The sequence below is a fragment of the Camelus dromedarius genome, chromosome 12 (genome assembly GCF_036321535.1).
Source record: "Camelus dromedarius isolate mCamDro1 chromosome 12, mCamDro1.pat, whole genome shotgun sequence".
In the NCBI taxonomy this organism is placed as follows: Eukaryota; Metazoa; Chordata; class Mammalia; order Artiodactyla; family Camelidae; genus Camelus; species Camelus dromedarius.
The window spans coordinates 8,516,825-8,535,058 of NC_087447.1; the positions used below are offsets into that span (position 1 = coordinate 8,516,825).

General features: G+C 45.1%; 1 protein-coding gene across 2 annotated transcripts; it reads right to left on the reverse strand.

Annotated features, from left to right (window-relative positions):
- Positions 1-250: 250 nt before the first annotated feature.
- SLC3A2 (solute carrier family 3 member 2) lies at positions 251-6,328 on the reverse strand. 2 transcript variants are annotated; one of them, XM_031459419.2, is made up of 10 exons: positions 6,211-6,328; positions 5,503-5,940; positions 4,918-5,091; positions 4,258-4,352; positions 2,626-2,694; positions 2,462-2,520; positions 2,117-2,297; positions 1,863-2,006; positions 908-991; positions 251-766 (listed from the first exon to the last, which is right to left on the reverse strand). In XM_031459419.2, exons 2-10 carry the CDS (start codon positions 5,933-5,935, stop codon positions 404-406), a joined length of 1,602 nt encoding a protein of 533 aa, XP_031315279.2. In that variant the 5' UTR covers positions 5,936-5,940; positions 6,211-6,328; the 3' UTR covers positions 251-403. The 2 variants fall into 2 exon arrangements, with proteins under 2 accessions (XP_031315279.2, XP_031315280.2); XM_031459420.2 differs by lacking the exon at positions 6,211-6,328 and adding an exon at positions 6,034-6,129.
- Positions 6,329-18,234: the final 11,906 nt, after the last annotated feature.

The window sequence follows — 18,234 nt, forward strand, 5'->3', positions numbered from 1 at the left end:
TGGAGACCACTGCTGAGGGAGGCAAGGAAGAGTCAGCAAGAGCCGAGTCCTCCTGGAGAAAACACCCTGGCCCAGGCTGGGCGGGGAGGCAGGGATGCTGTTGGGACCTCGGCAGGTCCCTTCCTTTCGGGCAGGAGCAGATGTATGACACTCATTGGCCCTGATCACTGTGGGGCAGGCCCACTAGGGGAGAGGGACGAAGGGGAGGGAAATTCCTGCTGCTGACAGCGGATGGAGGGAAGACAAGGCCTCACCAGGCAGGGGTGACTTTTATTTGAAGCTAGAAAACACACCCTATTTGGGGATTCATCTGTAACAGTTCTAAAAAAAAAAAAAAAAAGGAGAGAGAGAAATCAGAGCCCTAAGGGCCTGGGAAGTAGTGGAAAAGGGCAGTAGGTCTGGGTCAGGCCACGTAAGGGAAGCGGAGCAGCAGCCCCTCGTGGGGCCCCAGGTACAGGTGCTCCAGCTCAAGAGAGGTGCCCTCCTTGCGGCCCGGCTGGGTGCTGAGCAGCAGATTCACGCTGGCGGGCAGGCTGGTGCCAGCAGGCAGCCTGGAGGCCCCCAGCCTGGCAGGTTGGCCCACATCCCCAAAGTTGAGAACTATCAGGAAACGCTCGTTCTGGTCCCACTGGCGGATGTAGGAGAAGAGGTCGGGCCCTGAGGAGAGCACATGGAAGTCTCCGTGCAGCAAGGAGCGCTCCTTACCCCGCAGATCGCTCAGCCAGTGGAACAGGGAGAGGATGGAGCCAGGGTCTTTACTCTGGCCCTGCAGGCGGTAAAGAGATGAAGATACAGCTGAAGGGATGAAGGACTCCCACCAGGTGGAAACTCCTATAAGCCACCAACTCCACCATCCTCCCCATCCCCTAACTCTGCAGGTCAGGCCCTGCCCATCTAAAACCCTTACCTTCACGGTCATGTTGACATCTACAGGTCCTGAGGTGTTGGGGAAGCTGGATTCATCCCACAGCATGACTGGAGCCTTCACAGGCTAAAAAGCAGGGACAACAGGACTTGGAAAAGGCCTGGGCCACTCTCCCTAACTCCTCCTCCCATGCCCAGCCCCAGGGATGTACAACTGTCCCCTCAGCCTAGACAGCCACAAGCTAGCCCCTTCACTGCCCTCCGGTCCCTGCTCAGTTGCCTCCATCAGGTTTCCTGTGGCCACTCGATATAAAACATACCCTGTCCCCTACCCTCTAGGCCTCTCACCCTGCTTTCTCCTGCACAGCAGGTTACCAGCACCTGGCATCTTTATTATATTTGCTTATTATCTAATCTCACCCTCTCCAGCTCTTTTATGCATTGCTGTATCTTCCATGCATGGCAGATAGGAATTACTCAATAAAACTTTGTGCACAATAAATGAATGACTGGTCTGTAAATATCAGCTTAGGTGTCAACCTCCAACCCCGGGGCCAAAGCTAAGTGGTGCCTTCACAGTCTGACCCCATCACTGTACTTGCTGTGTACACTTCTCTTACTCATCTGGTTCCCCCGCTAAACTCTGAGTTCCTGGAGGGCACAGAGCCTAACAGAGACCTCACTGTCCACTGAATGAATGAGTCACTGAGTAACGGCTATCATACTGAATGCCCGCGAGGAGTCAGGCACTGCATTTTAAAACATGCCCTCATTTAGTCCTAACTAACCCACAAGACAGACAGGAGAGACATCACAGGAGAGAAGACCAAGAGTCAGAGAAGTGAGATAACTTCTAAAGGCCATACAGCGACTGACCAGCCAGCTGACTCAAAGGCAGTTCCACCCCAAGGCCCCCGTCTGTCCGCCACCACCCACAGGACCCTCGTGATGGATGAACACAACCTCCCCTGCTGTGCTGGGGAGGCATCAAGTGATACCTGTCCAGGGAGGGCAGCTTCCTCCAGGCCAATCTCGTCCCCATAGCTGAAAACTGGGGTCCCTGGCAGGGTGAAGAGCAGCAGCTGGTAGAGTCGGAGGAGCTGAAGCGGCACGAAGGAGGTCAGGAGCCCCGCCTGAGACACCTGCAGGAACCGTGCACTGGTGAGCCCCAAAGCCCGCTGCTGCCTCCATCTCCCAACACCCCTCTCTCCCGAAAGGCCTCCTGCCCCTCTCCCACCTCTGTGGTACTCACACTCCAGCTGCACCAGTGACTGCCAGTGGCGTTCAAATACTGGGTGACCAGGAAATCTGTATGATTCCCAGTGAAATGGGAGTCTGACAGGTACGAGCTAGTCAACAGCAGGTCCTTCGTGGATTCGAGCAGGCTCAGGATCTGCTGAAGGTCGGAGGAGTCAGTGCCTGCAATCAAGAGCCTGCGCAGAGCAGAGCAGGAGTCAAGGTTAGTACAGGACACGAAAGAAGAGTGAAGGTGAAGGAGGCTCTCTGGACCAGGAACCACTCCCTTTCTAGGGCGAGCACGGCACTGAGAGGTTCTGACAACAGAGCCGAGTTGAGGAAGCAGGGGTCTGGCACCCACCTATCTTCACTGAAGCTCTTGGTAATGTTCTGCCACTCGGCCAAGAATGAAGACGCACCCTAGAAGGAAAAGAGCAGAGTCTAGGAGCAGGGAACACTAAAAGTCCCTGATAAGTCCCCCTGATCTCACCCAGGCTCCGCCCCTCACATGGAAAGGGTACTCACTGTCAGATTCCCAACGTCCCGAACCTGGACCCCATCCACACCGGCCTGCAGCCAAAAACTCAGAGCTTCCTATAGAGAGGCCAAAGAAAAGGGGAAAGATACCAACACTCTGATGCAAAGGCTCAGAAAATTCCAGCCTACACTAAATCTTGCCTACTACACACTTCCCCGTGACCTTGGGAGAGTCACTTGCCTTGAACGGTCTCACTTTTTCACCTCATTATAAAGCTTTAGCCTTTGGTCCCTTCCATTCTAACCTATCATTGATCCTCTCAGTGCCATAGCGTTCCACTTTTCTATTCCTCCCCATGGTGAATCACAAAGCTCTACTTCTGACACCTACAGAAAAGGCCCACAAGAAAAGCGTGTTCGTACGCGTAACTTCACTTAACACTAAGCACGTGTGGGGTGCTAGAGATGAGGAAACAATGTCAGAGAAGCAAGGAAGCATGCCAGAGGCCACAATCAGAGAGCAGCAGGGACAGGACCTAAACTGCTAACCAAGATCCCAAAACAGGCATACTTACTCCTCTCCTAGTTTCCTGGGGCCTGGGGAGAGTGTGAGTAACATAGCCAGTCAGAGCAAGACTAGGATAAAAGAGAAATTCAAAGCACAGCTCCAAGGAGGTTTAGGTGAAGATTTGAAAAGAGGAGCCAGCTCTGCAGCAGAGGCACAGCCCTGAAGCCCCAGCATGTGTGGCACACCTAACACGGAACCCTTTCTCTCCCTGCTCCATGTGCTCTCTAGTCTAGTCTCCATTTTCATCTGAGGCTCCCACACCTCATGCCATATGATCTGAAAACATTCCCTTCTCAGTAACTTTTAAGGGGTCTTCCAGCAATTAGCAAGGACGGAACTGGATGATCCCAAAGGTCTACTGAAATGCTGGGAGTACAGAAGTCTACCTCAGAATCACGGCACCAGCAACACATCAGGGTCTGTCTCCATTTTTGTCCTACCCCTTCTGAATTGGTCAGTGTCCTAGAACCCAGGCCTCAGGAACTGGGACGACATTCAAATGCTCACTCTCAGCCTGCTAGGTAGAGTTTGAGCCTATACCCTCAGGGAAGGCAGATGAGAAAGGATATAAGACTAGTTGGGGCATCAACTCCCAAGGCACATTAAGCCTCTCTGAACCTCAGCTTCCTCATTTATAGATTACGGGTAATGATAGGAACTCGTTTGGTTATACAGGGAATTAGAGAAGGTACATAGAATACTCGGCATACTTCCAGATACATAGGAAGACCCTGATGCTTACAATTTCAGACTAGGCTCCACTCCAAAACACATCAAATAAGAAATGGGAAACCAGACAGGACAGGATTCCCACAGAGACAGGGCTTCCTCTCCCAAAAGGAAGAAAACTGACATCTGAGAAATTCCCTTCCTGGCACTGTCACCCTCAGAGTCAGAGAAACAAGGAAAATGAGTGGTCACAAAAGAAACAAACAAAAACAAGGATGCACTGCTGGCCTATCCTTCTGCCTGTGGGAGGAGAGTGCCTGTTTGGCTCCAAGGAGCAAGGGATACCTCGGCTGGCACTGGGCTACGTTTATAGAACTTGCTATAAAAGGACCAAACGGTCCCAGCATCCAACTCCCACCTGCCATCAGCACCAAGACACTCACCTTCATCTTGGTGGCCACAGTGCCAATCTGAGTGAAGCTGAACCATGAGTTCTGGCCCTTATAGTTGGGAGTGAGATCCAGAATGACCCGGATGCCTAGAACAATGGAGAAAGAGGCAGTTGTGAGAAAGACCCTTGGGTGAGGGGAAAGGAGGAAATCAACAAATACAAGTCAGTAGAGTATCTCCTACATATTACTTGATACAAAAGCTTAGATTTAAACCCTGGCAAAACTCTTCCCATTGAAACAGAGATATTGGGGAGGGGGCAGCAGCGGTGTAGTGTAATAGAGGAGGCCGAGCTATGGGGCCCTACACTACCCATCTTCTTTTAAAAGTAAGACAAGATTTTACTTGAAATTTCTTTTCAAAAGGATTCACTCTCTTACAAGTTTTTAAATCACTGATTTAGCAAAAGCCTGCATTTTACAAATAAGGGCACTGAAGCCCAGAAGTTAAATAACTGTACATTCAAGTGTAGAAAGTCTCTGAACTTGACAATTCCATTTTAGGCTGAAGCCTAACAAACCTCCCCTGTACCTGCCCTGGGAAAACTCTGAGCCAGTCAGCAATAAACCAGACAAAAGTCCTAACCCGCCTTTCCACCGGCCAGAAGGCCAAGCCCTTCCTAGCTGCTTCCTTGCCAACTCTAGGACACCCACTCTTCTTCTTGGCCGATTGCAGGAGACTGTCAAAATCTTCCTTGGAGCCAAAAGTGGGGTCGATCTCTTCCAAGTTGGTCCCTTCGAGGTCATCCTTCTGGTTCTTGTGAATTGGGCCCAGCACAAAACCCTTCACCTTCAGGGTACTCAAGTAATCAAGACGCCCCTTCAAGCCTGAAATGGAGAAGCAGAGTTAAAGTGAGGCCTCTCTGAGGCCCCTGATTTCCCCTATTCTCCCAGGGACTATGTGGGGAGATGAGGCTGGATCACAAGACTCAGAGGTGCTGACGTAAGGAACCTAGCACATTACTTCAGAACTTGCAGCGACGGGAACGGGCCCCAAGGCGGGCGGGGGCGGGGAAGGGCGGGGAAGGGCGGGGAAGGGCTGGGTGGGGGATGCTGAGTCAGCCACCCGAACGAAAGAGGGAGCTGGGGGGCGGTTTCCGTCAAAGAAAAGGAGGAGCTACGTTCCGGAGAGCGGTCGCCGGTACCGGGTAGGGTGGAGAACCATCTGAGTCAATCTGGGACAGGGGTCGAAACTGGTGACCGATTAAACTAGGGGCGCGCGGGGCGCACAGCACTCACTCGCTAGGTCGCCCGCGTCGCGGCCCTGGAAGGCCCGAAGGTCGCCAATGCGGTAGAGGGCGCCCTTGTGCCACCAGCTCTGCGCGGGCAGCTCGCGGCAGCGCGGCGCCCGCACGATGATGACCACGGCGCCCGCCAGCATGCCGAGCCAGCCGAGCCAAAACAGCAGCAGCAGCGCCCAGCGGGTGCGTACCCAGCCGGGGCTGCCCGCCACTTTCAGCAGCTCCTCTTTGGACAGGCCCGTGAACTTGGCGGCGGCCGCCGCCTCCGCCTCATCGTCGGCCACCTTGACCTTCACCAAGCCGTTCTTCTCGGTGCCGCCCGCCAAGACCACAGCCACCGCCGCCCCCGACGCCGCGTTCATCGGCTGCTTCTCGGGTTCCATCTCGTTCAGCTCCACTTCCTTCATGTCCACTTCGGTGTCCTGGTTCATGGTGCCTGCGGAACCGGAGACACGACGCAGCCTGCGGTCAGCTGGTGGCTGGACACCTGACCGGACCTCCCCGCCCCAGTACGGCTTCCCAGGCTTACGTGACTCCGCGCAGCTTCCGCGACCGCGTCTGCTGGGCGGCGGGCGCGGCCTCGGAAACCGGACGGGGGAGCCCCGCCCCGCCCCGCCCCCGCTCGACCCTTAAAGTGGAACCTCCGGAATTACTCTTTCCGGGACTGCCCGGGTGGGCGGCGGAGGAAATAACGTGGGGAACTCGCCTCTGACAGCTGCGTGGTCCAGTTCCTCATCTCGAACCGTCTACCCCTAAAGTTCCTTCGACCTGGCCTCTAAAAAGCCTGAGCACAGAGCCACACCTAGGTGGGCGGAGTCTGTGGTTTGTCCCGCCCCGGATCTCCTCTAGTCCCTCTCGCTTCGGAAAGTGGGCGTAAACGGGTCATCCAACCCGTGGGGTTTCCGAGGCACCCCACACTCCGCGGGTTTGTGACTTCCCCACACACCATCCTCCATGTGCACCTGGCCCAAGGTCCAGGCCACCGACCGCCTTGTCTTCGCTTGGCCCCTTGCACTCCCAGAGCCAGCCAAACTCAGTTCTGCCCTTCCCCCAACCAGACCTTGTCTTAAGCCTCTGGGACTTGGCGCTAGATCTCCGCTTCCCGCAGGGCTTACTCCCACTCGTCCTTCAAGACATCTTGAGTTTAGTTCAATTAATTCATCATTCAGCAACTATTTATTGAGAACCTACTACAGTACCTTGCTTTATTAAGTTTATTGAATTAATCCTAATCTACTCCGTGATGTTTTAAGACAAATCTGTTTGGACAGGAGAGTTGCTGACACTCCCCATTTTACCCTACCCTACCCCCAATTTCCGGCGCCAGGATGTCTGGCAGCTACGAATCCGACATCAGGAAGAGACTGATGGGCAACCTCGGGGCTGATGCAACATTCCAGGGCTGGGCCTCAATTAGAGGCATCCACCTTTTTCTTACAACAGATCAGAAGATGCCATGGCCAGACTCTTCCCCACCTCGCAGGGCCTCCCACAGACTAGCCCAATCTCCCCAGGGTGCCACGGTTCCCTGACCTCCCCATCACTTCATTATGCTAGGCCTTGGAGGCAGCTGTTACTGCAGAGGCCTTAAATACCACCCAACTTCTCTCCACAGAGGTCCTTGGATTGAGAGTGAGATGAGGTTCACAGCAGGGACTGCTGGACATCAACACCATGAGGTGCCAACACCTTCAGGAACTTCTTGTTCCTGAGCAGTGCCAGCTGGGTTATTTTCAGAGAGGAGCTGAAGGAAATAAGTTCTTTCTCCCTCTCCCACCTGGGCTGGAAGCCAAGATAGCTGTGTATTGGGGAGAAAGCAGAAGCCAAGATCTGAAGAAACAGCAGACTGAAAGGGGTGCCAAAGGAGAGCAGAGAGAGTGAAAAGGCTCATCCTCTGCCTCCCCTTCCCTTCACACTGAGCCCATCCCCACCCCCACCCCAGGAAAGCTGAAACCAAGTCCTAGAAGGAGGCAGGCAAGCAGGTAGAGGTTGGAGTTCAGATCAGCGCTGAATGATAAGAAGTCTAAGGTGCCCGGAGCAAGCCATGTAAGTGCCACCCAGGGGCTCTGAACAGACTTTATTACCAGCATGAAAGCTCAAGGTTAAGAACACCTACCCTGGAGATGGTCCAACATAACACCCCTGGGGACACAGTATCTCACTCACAGCCCCCCATGGCTCCAGAAAAATGAAACCAATCCCTTCTGCATATGGTAAAGAAGCTAACAACTTACCTCCCCAAGTTTATCACCCGCCACACCTGCCACAGGGACTGCCCTCCAGCAACATCAGCCTTCAAACAGCTGTCAGTCCCACAAAACACCCAACATCTGCATCTTTGTACATGCTGTTCCCTCTGTGTTTTGCCCTTCCTGTTCCACCCGTCTGCCTTGTAACCTCCAGTTCATTCAACACCTAGCTCAAATGACAGCCTTTCTCAACTACCCAAAAAAACTACTTTCCATCCACTCTGCATCTACCTCTTCTACAATTCATGTCCCATGTGTTCATGCCTTTCCTTGTCTGAATGTCTCTACTTCAAGACAAGTGGCCAGGGTCTTGTGCTATTTGTTGATGGACCAGCCTGCTCAGAGTTAGCATATAGTAAGCACTTAATAAGTCTTTGATAAATGAGCGGGTAAACTATTATCAATCAAACCCAATTATTTCCCTTCTTAGAAACAATTCAACAAAAGTAGCCCATGAAGATAAAGGGATAAAAATGGAAAGGAGTTTAAACAACACTGTATGGTATCAAGATGAAGCTATTTATGCAGGAAAACAAATCAAGACTTGTAACTGTTCAACCAAATAAAACAAAGTAATAAATCTGGGTGAAGGGGACTCAGGAAAACAATAGGGAAAGACTACAAAGAAAAAGGGTGGCTAGAGATCCTCAGATCCTACAATGTCTGTTGCTAAATAGAAAACTCAGTATTTACTATAGGCTGCAAAATATATAATGTGTTCAAGAAGAATTTAGCCTTCAAAAGAAGGCTGGGACAAAGCAATGAAGAAAGTTACTTCAACAGTCCAGAGGCCAATAAGGACCAATAATGAGGCCATATGTCTTTGGGATTTTACATTCATGCAGGCAGTTGGGGGTGGGGCCCTGAAATTCAGAGGGCCGAGTGTACAGAGAAAGTTCCTTTCTAACACCTTGTTGTAAAAATTCATGTTACATGTTTCTCAGCAGGTGAGGATTACCTGATTTTAGCCTAAAGATAGGGAAGTTTTTCCCCCAAAAGTGTAGAAAAAGACTTCCAAAGACAGGGCAAAGACGGGAGGACAGTTAGAAACTTAGGAGACTGTCTCTGTCCAACAGATTCTTTGGCAACTCCACCAAAGCTGAAGGCATGACTCCAAAGACCAGAAGAAAGCACCCATGCCTCTAAACTTCCCATCAGTCTTGAGGAATTTAGACATTTGAAAAACGGGTGATGGCTGAAGTTAGAGAACTGAGCACTAGGAAGTCAAAGTGCAGCTGAGATGAAAGCAGAGAAGGAGGCTGACCCCAACCAAAGGGGCCCACTTGGCAGCTGTTATTAGAAGAGCCAATGCTGAAATAGTATTTGTTATTACAAATCCTGCAGGAGGGACACTGGCTGCTAAAGAGAACTGTCAGAGCTGTCTTAGTGAAGGGTGAGGAATGTGAGGGGGGATAAAAGCCAGAAAGGGTAAACGAAATGCAACCAAAGCCTTCTCTGAGAAGAGAAATAAATGCACCATCTGAAAAGTATCTGATACTCAAATAACGTGGACAAATGAACAGCACCACAGCAAGCCATTCTCCCCAATGCAACCAAGTATTAAAAGAGAAACACCACAGATACAGAAAATCAATCTGTGGAAGAAATAGAGAAGTAAGTACTTTTAGCATATTACCCTTGGATAGATGACATCAGATAGTCAACTATCAGAGCCAGACTACTGATCTCATCAAAAAGGTTTATTGGTAATAAGAGATTAAATGATCCAACATCTGAAGTACTCCAGCATCAGCTCCTTCTGCAGTCATGGCCACACAGCACTGGTGGGGATCATCATTTTCACCATCTCCAGTGTCCAGCAAAACTTTTTATCATCACCTTCTTTGGAAGAAAATCACTAAGTGCAGCCACACCCAAGAGGTATGGAGTTAAGCTCTGCCTCCCAGAGCGAGGAGTATCTTCATAAATTATTTGGGATTTTTCTGTGCAGAAGATTTGTCTCTTTTCCCTCATTTATTTATCTATTCATTTATTTATATCAGTGTGAATTCTTGGATATTTATTTTATACTTTGGGTTAGGATCCAACACTATATTGCTTTGTTGCTCAAATTATTGCAGCTTTGGCCACCGTGAGCTCTTTCAGGTTGGCTCCTGTATCCTTTTATTACATTCCCCCTCCCAGCATCTTTCTGAGCATCTCTCTACTTTCTGGACCTACAAGGTGCTACAACTCATCTTATATATTTGCTAGGGCCCCAGCCCTAGAATCAGCCATTTCTCCAAGATCCTTTGTTCCTTTATTGGAGAATGGTGTTAGAAACCAAGATATAGGAACTCAGGAGTCTTTTGATGAACAAAAATTAGCCATCAAAAATGTATCAGTCTTTTAAAAAAATGTATCAGTCTTTCATAGTCCACTTCTTGGATTTTCTTTTTGATGTCCTATTTTTTAAATCTTTCCTTACTTCAAGGCCTGAAAGATACTCATCTATATTTTCTATGCAAAAAAGGAAAGTTTTTGACATTTCAATGCTTAATCAATCTTTAATTGAATTTATTTATGGTATAAAGTAGAGCCAATCTACTTTTTCCACATGGATAACTATAATATGACTTTTTAAAATAGATATATTTTTGGTATGTGAACGGAAAATACTGCAAACCATGTCAGTAAACAAACAATGCTGAAGCCATCAAGTCATCAGCCGCTGCCGCCACCCCCTAGTGAAGATAAGCCTGCAGCCCAGCCTCTGCAGCCACTCACAATGGTGCACTCTGAGGGGACTCAGAATAAGAAAGGACAGGATACTGGCCCTAGATAGCTAGGTGCTTGTCAAAGGAATGAATTCACGGAGCCCAAATGTTTGCTTCCTCCCATGCACAGAAAAGCAATCAATTCTTTAATTTTAGATGCCTGGTTTTCTTTAGGTAACAAGTAATCTTTTATTGTTCCAACTACCTGGTCTTTGTTGTAAAGCTCCTATATATCCTAGCTCCTCCCCTACCACCTCAGAGCGATCTGAGAGGCTGTCATCCCGGCTCGAGTCCACCCACCAAATAAAGCATAACTCTCAACTTTTACACTGTGCATTTATTTCAATCGACAGGTCTTTGTCCCTAGTTCCTGGCACAGAGCTCCTAAGTCCTTTAGAATTTCCTGGGATGTTAGGTATGTCTTCTGTTCTAATGAGGCCACTCTTGGTGGGCTCCTAGATAGCTTCATGATGTGGACTGGTCACCAGAAAGACAAAGGCACAATTAGACGGTTGGAACTTTCAGTTCTACCCCCCAACCTCTGGGAAGGGAAGAGGGGCTAGAGATTGGGTTAATAACCAATGGCAATGTTTCAATCAATCATATCTACATAATGATACCTCCATGAAAAGCCCTCAGTGACAGGGTTCACAGGTTTCTGGATTGGTGAACACATCAAGCCGCTGACAGTGACAACCCCCCAATACCTTGCCCTGTGCATTCTTCCATTTGGCTGTTTCTGAGTTGTAGACTTTGTAATAAACTGGTAATAGTAAGTAATCTGCTGTACATGCACTCAGTCTCTCAAGGAGCCCATTTACTCTCAAATCCACTAAATGACCCTGAAACCTAAGTGTTCAAAAGCAATTGTTCATCTTCAGTTAGTTCGATATGTCTAATTATCCAAAATGAATCTCATCTTGCCAACCCCAAACCCGTAGCCTCTCCTCCTCAAGACCCTGCTGAAACATCAGAGAGTGTCAGCTCAGAGAGTGACACGGTCATCCTTCCAGTCTTCTAGGCCAGAAGCACTTGGGCAAATTTCTTGACTCTTACCCATCCCTATCCTCCCCATCCAGCTAGGTGCTGCTATAAATTCTGTAGCCTGATTAGTATAATTACAACATCTACACTTAAAGAAAAATAGAACTTACTGCTGCCTGCTGTCACACTGAGAAGGAAAAGACAAGCTCGGCTAACAAGCTAACTCATAAACCTAAGTGTAACAAGTGTCGGTTTGCTGATTCCCTGCTTATATTTTTGTTTTTTTGTTTTTTGGGGTTTTTTGCAAGCTAGCTGGATTTTCAGAGACATATCTGGCCTTGAAATGTTGGTTTGCCTCCTCCCTGCCTCTACTTTTGTGATAATGATGCTGCTAGAGCTGTTCCATGCCTATTGGCCGAATACCTCAAGCTTGTAATAACCGTATAAAACCTTTTGCACACATCTTGGAGGTGCTCAGAGCTTCAGAGCAGAAGCCTCTCTGAGCCCGCCGGCGTAATAAATCTGAGTACTCCAGCCCTCTGAGTAGTGCTTGTTTCTTGGCTGGCCTGTCATTTCTGTAACAACACCGTTCTGAAAACCAGCTGAAAATGGTCCCAAGTCTCCACCCTGACTTAAAATGTTCCAGCTCTTGCACCTGCATGCAGTATTTCGAATCCTGTCTTATAAATGTATTTGTACAAGGAAATACTTTTGTAGAAGCAAATGTATTAATAAATAGACCAATACAAGAGCTCTTATACATTCCTGGATCCCAGAAATACAACTGGATTATGACTTGCCCATTTCTTGGACTTCTGACATAATCTTCAGTGCCACCACATCCACTGGTTCCCCTCCAATCGTCCTCTAAACCACAGCCCAGCTGATCTTTTCTTTAAAAAATTTGATTAGGTAGCACTCTCTTAAAAAACTTTCAATTGATTTCCATTGTTTTTATAGACTCAACATGATCAACAAGGTCCTGAGTTGTCTTCCCTACTTTCATGTTTCAAACATTATTTCCTCACTCACACCCTTAATGTGCACCCCCAACACAATAGACTTCTCATTTCTTGAAGTTATCCCTCAAACCAGAGAGTCCTTGTCATATGTACTGTCCCCTCTCTAGGTTGCTTTTTCTCTCACCCTGAAAACCACCTCCACCTCAACTCAGTTTAGTTAATTTCTATCCTTGAGAAAACAGCCAAAGCATTGCCCCATTCCAGGAAGTTGTCCATGACCACTGCCCCAGACTAGACCATTCCTTTCCTTCAGAGTATTCATCTCACTTCTAATTATACAATCCAACCCCCGGCCCCCAACAAAAAGAAGGCATTCAGATGTGGAAATGAAACTCAGGAAAACCCCTCTTTCCTTTCTTGAATAATAAACTGTGATTAAAGAATATATAATTACATTGTAGATAATGAACATCTAAAGGTTGATAATAAACACTGAACAGAGAAACCACAGAAATTGCCAAAAATAGTTCAGCTTAACTTGCAAGATCACTCTGAAGACAAAATATCTACCAAAAAAACAAACAAAAAAAAAGCTTTAGAGCCAGCCATTCTTTTCTTCAGCTAGAGGAAATATCCTTGGGAAGAAAGTAAGCTATTGTCAGATATACTGCAATACCAGACTGATGTATGGGGTATGTGAAGCAAACTCCTACTCCACCTCCCTGCCTGAAAGCCAGCTTAGCACATTGCCCTCAGGAAACATATCACACATTAAGCTGATAAGAAGAAATAGCACATTTGCCCTTGGCCAAAAAAAAAAAAAAAAAAAAAAGCCAAATCATTGATAAGCTGTATGCAATCATTCTGCCAAGTTTTACAATTCCTTATCACACTCATGGTCACATAAACCGTGTTCTCAAGTACTTTTGATTTTCACAGGCATCCAAAATGGCTAAATGTTACCAGAGCTTTCCAACAATACAATAAAGACACGTAATGAGAAGTTGGGGTCTTGGATTTCAATACACACTTCCTGAAATAAACTCTTCCTTTATTCCCTCAAGGCAAGTAACTCAGTATTTGAATAGCTCCTTCTACCTCTGCCCCTGCTCCTACCTAGTCTCCTTTTTTGGGTCAATTATAGGAAAAATCTTCTTACTGCTCCATACAGGGAGACGGATGACTGACTACATTTTAAAAATATTTTTTCTATTCAGTAAGGTGAAAAGGGGGTATATAGTCTTGATAGGTAGATATTTAGGGACAAGTGTGGAGTAACAGAAACTTGAATTTGAAACAACCACTCACTCTGTGACTAAAGCAGTTAATTTCAACAACTCTGTAAAAGAATTTGGGCTACAGAGAAATTAAAGACAAATTAAAGACAAAAAAAGTAAAATACATCACTAAGTAAGAAAACTCTTTTTTCTATTTTAAAATAGAAACGGTTACACTAATGAAATGCTAGCTAGAATGTAACCAATCTGAGAAAGGAAATAAACTTTTCCCTGAACACACACACACAGTCCCTAGTATAGGGACTAAAGAATTAAGGGTTACAGTTACATGATTACCACACTCCAATTTTCTCAGCATCTTTAATCAGTATAAATCCCCAATAACACTTGTTCCCAGAGGTGCTACAATACCAGGCTGTGATATTGCAATATAAGAAATATATATATTTGGTCTTCATTCCTAATTCCTGGCACAAGAACTTCTGAAACCCTTGTAATTTCCTGAGTGAAAAGGTCTCCTTTTGCTCTGATAGTCTCTGTCGCCAGGTTCTGAAGAGCTTCTAAGACCCTTGGAATCTCCAGAGTAAAGAATGTCATGTTATATGTTAATGAGTTGATTGGGGTGGGGGGAACTTCAGGATGATGGCCCACCAGTTAGTTATTAGGAGGTTGGAACTTTCAGCCCCATCCCTCAACCTCCAGGAAGAGGAGAGGGGCAGGAGACTGAGTAACCACCAGAGGCCAATGATCATGCCTGCATAATGGGACCTCCATAAAAACCCTAATCAACAGGGTTTTGAGAACTTACAGGCTGGTGAAATATCTATGTGCCATGAAGATGGCACACCCAGCAGAGTCCACAGGGTCAGAAGCTCCTGTGCTTAGAACCCTTCCAGACCTCACCCTATGTACCTCTTCAACTGGCTGGTCACTGTATCCTTAATAATATCCTTTATAATGAACTGAACACAGTAAGTAAAGTGTTTCCCTGAGTTCTATGAGTTGTTAAATCAAATTCAAAGCTGAGTAGGAGCTTATGGGAAACCCCAATTTGTAGCCAACTGAGATAGAAGTGTGGGTAACCTGGGGATCCAGTATTTGAGACTGGCTTCTGAAGTGGGGGGTAGTCTGTGGGTGTGGGACTGAGCCCTTAACCTGTGGGGTCTGTGCAAACTCCAGGTAGTGGGTTTTAGAACTGAATTAAATTGTAGGACACCCAGTTGGGGTCCACAGAGCACTGGAGAACTGCTTGGTAGAAAACCTACACATTTAGTGTCAGAAGCATCATGGTGTCAGAAAACATCATGGTGATTAGTAGTAAACAGGCCACAAAAGCAGATTCTTCTTGTAAAACCTTGCACTCAAATCTGGAAACGTTATTTAAGAAACCTTTTTGTTATTCAAGGGACTCAACAGAAAAGGTACAAAGTATCTGTGGAAATGCAGACATTTAGAGAGACATTTAAAAATAGCAGATGTCTTGATTCTGGTTATCACTCTTCCATGAAAAGGGTAAGTAATCTCAAACAAATATTTGTACTATTAAAGGTATTGACTACAGAGAAAATTAAAACTCAAAAGTTTAAGAAAAATGGATCTTATAGCAAGTTTGGAAACTTAAATTAGAAAGCAGCATTAGAACTGAGTTACTGTATAGCAAGTTTCTTTAAAAGAGAAAGATCAGTTAATTTATAAAAACACTTGTATATATGCAACATTGTAAAATGACTATAACTCAATAAAAAAAATTTAAAAAAAAAACTTGTATACGTAACTAACATTTGATGGGGGAAAAAATTGAGACCTAAATGTTTTTCTTACTTACAGAAAATAAAATTCTTTATAGAAAAATCAAACTGAATCTAGACAAATTATTATAATAACAGTTCAATAAAATACTAGACATAAAACAACATGCAAAAACAATTCTGTTCTGTACACCAGCAGCAAACAACTAGAAAATGTCTTTTTTTTTTTAGGTTGCCATTTACCCTAGAAATGAAAACTATGAGACCTAAGATTAAATCTAACAGTAAATAGGAAACTTCTTGATGAAGGAAAGGATAATATCCTACAGAAACACACTCACACAAAAAATACTGCCTACCTAGTATGTGCCGGGCACTTTTCTAGGAGCTGGGATGGAGCAAGGAAAGAGTCCCTGCTTTCATGAAGCTTAATTCCACTGAATGAAAGACAATTTAGAAATAAACACTCAAACATACATAATATGTCAAATGATTACAAGTGCTATGAAAAGATGCAGCAGGATGAGGAGACTGCTTTATTCAGGAAAGGCATCTCTGATGAGAATTCTGAGCAGAGACCAAAGGAGGCAGGAACAAGGGAGCTTTTGAAAAGAAAGTTTTCTAGGTGAGGGAATAGAAAGTGTAAAAACCAAAAGGAGAAATGTCATATATTCATGAACAGAAAGATCTGAGGTCATATAGAAATTAATGCTCCCTGATGAAATAAAATTATTTGAATGTAGGACGAGAAAATTTTAACATAAAATTTTTCTCTGCAGTATGACCCCTCCCCCCTCCCCTTTAGTGTGCATTGTGTGTCTGCCTTACACATTAACTAGATCCCCTTAGAAGACACAGGAATGCCTACTTGCAAAAGAAAAAGCAATTTCCTCCTGGCGCCAGGAAGGTAACTCCTTAGAAGATAACATTCCTTTCTCAGTTCTGTAAGGGGTCACAATAACCCATTACTCGCCTTGTTGGACTATGTTACTTTGATGTATAACCCTTTGTCTTTGAAACTTATATAACTGTGCTTTGACCTCTAACACGGGAGCAACCCTCAAAGATTTCTGAAAGCTGTCTCCCACGTTATAATTCTCAGGTTGGCTAAAATAAAATTTTCCTTCCCTTCTTAGACTGACTATTGGTTAATTTTCTCATCAATAACCCCAAACCGTCTATAAATCCATTGCAATTCCAATACAAAGCTTACTGTCTGTTCTTGGGAATTTTATAAGATAATCCTATAACACATGTGTGAAAGAAAAGGGCCAAAAATAGTAAATATTTTTTAAGGGAAAGTAATATTTTTTAAGACAAATCCTACCATATAGCACACATGTTAAAATGCTAAAGTAATAATCACAGCATGCTAAAGGCACAGGGATGAACAAGTGGACCAAAAGAACAGAGTATGAAACTTAAAAGGAACTCATGCATATCTGATACCTTAATATATGCAGAGATAATAAATATTATAACCACTGCAGGAAAGAATAACTATTCACCAAATGGTGCTAGAAAAAAATAAAATTAGATTACAACTTAAAAGCAAAGAAAAAGATATATTCCAAGTGATTAAAAGAGCTAAATACGAAAAGCAACTATTTAAAATTTTTAGAATAAGAATATCTTTCTGACTTCAAGGTAAGGAAGGAGTTCCTAAACACGACACCAAAGCACAAACCATTAAGAAAAGAACTGATAATTCTACAACATTAAAAAAGAAATATCTCCTTGTAGTAACGTACAATGAAAAAGAATATGAAAATGAATATATATATGTATATGTATGACTGAAACATTATGCTGTACACCAGAAATTGACACATTGTAAACTGACTATGCTTCAATTAAAATGGTGCAACTGCAAAAAAATAAGAAAGAAAAAAAAAATCTGTGCATCACAAGAGACCATAAAAAACTGAAAAAGACACAAATGGAAGAAGACACAATATCTGAAACTAAACAATAGAGTCTTGTATAAAACCTATAAAGCATCACTGAAAACCACTAAGGAAAAATAAGGAAAAGGCCAATAACTGTAGGAAAAAAATGTACAGACTAGAAACAGTCAGTTCACAAACTGGATACACAAAAGAATGGCCAGAAAAAAAGGGAGAAAAAAAAAGGAATGGCCAGTAAACTCTTGACAGATTACATAACCTTACTAGTAATCAAGAAAATGCAAAATATAATTTTATGCCCATAAGATTGGTAATATTTAACATCTGACTGAACCAAGTGATGACAAGGATATGAAACTGCTTAAGTGGCGACATTAACGGATACAAGCACTCTAGGTGAGCAATTTGCAATAGCCCATAGAATTGAAAATACTCATAGCTATTACCCAGCCAGCAATGTCAATCCTGAATTCACACCCTGGAGAAACTCTCACACATGTGCACAGAGCAACATACAAAGATTTCACTTCAGCATTGGTTATAGTAGTAAAAACTTTGAAATCATGGGGAACAAAGAAATTTGTAGAAAATTTCTAACTAGAATACTATTAATGACTAAATCTTAAAGAACTAGGGCATAAGAAGACAGGCAAAATGTGTAATGTTGAGGAAAAAGGGGAACTAGCAGGCTCACCTTAAATTTTTTTCCCCCAAACCTGAACAACACAGTGGAGCACAAACAGTCTGCATTTTAACTGGCATCTATCCCAAAAGGGAGAACCGTGCCATTCACGGGGGATCTGGGACATCGGGCTGATTTGAGGACTAAACCTCTATTCCATCTCTCTGTTCCAAAAAAATCCAATTGATTAAAGTACCCTCAGGTAGAGGATTTATGAGGTGTTAAATGATAAGAACAGATACT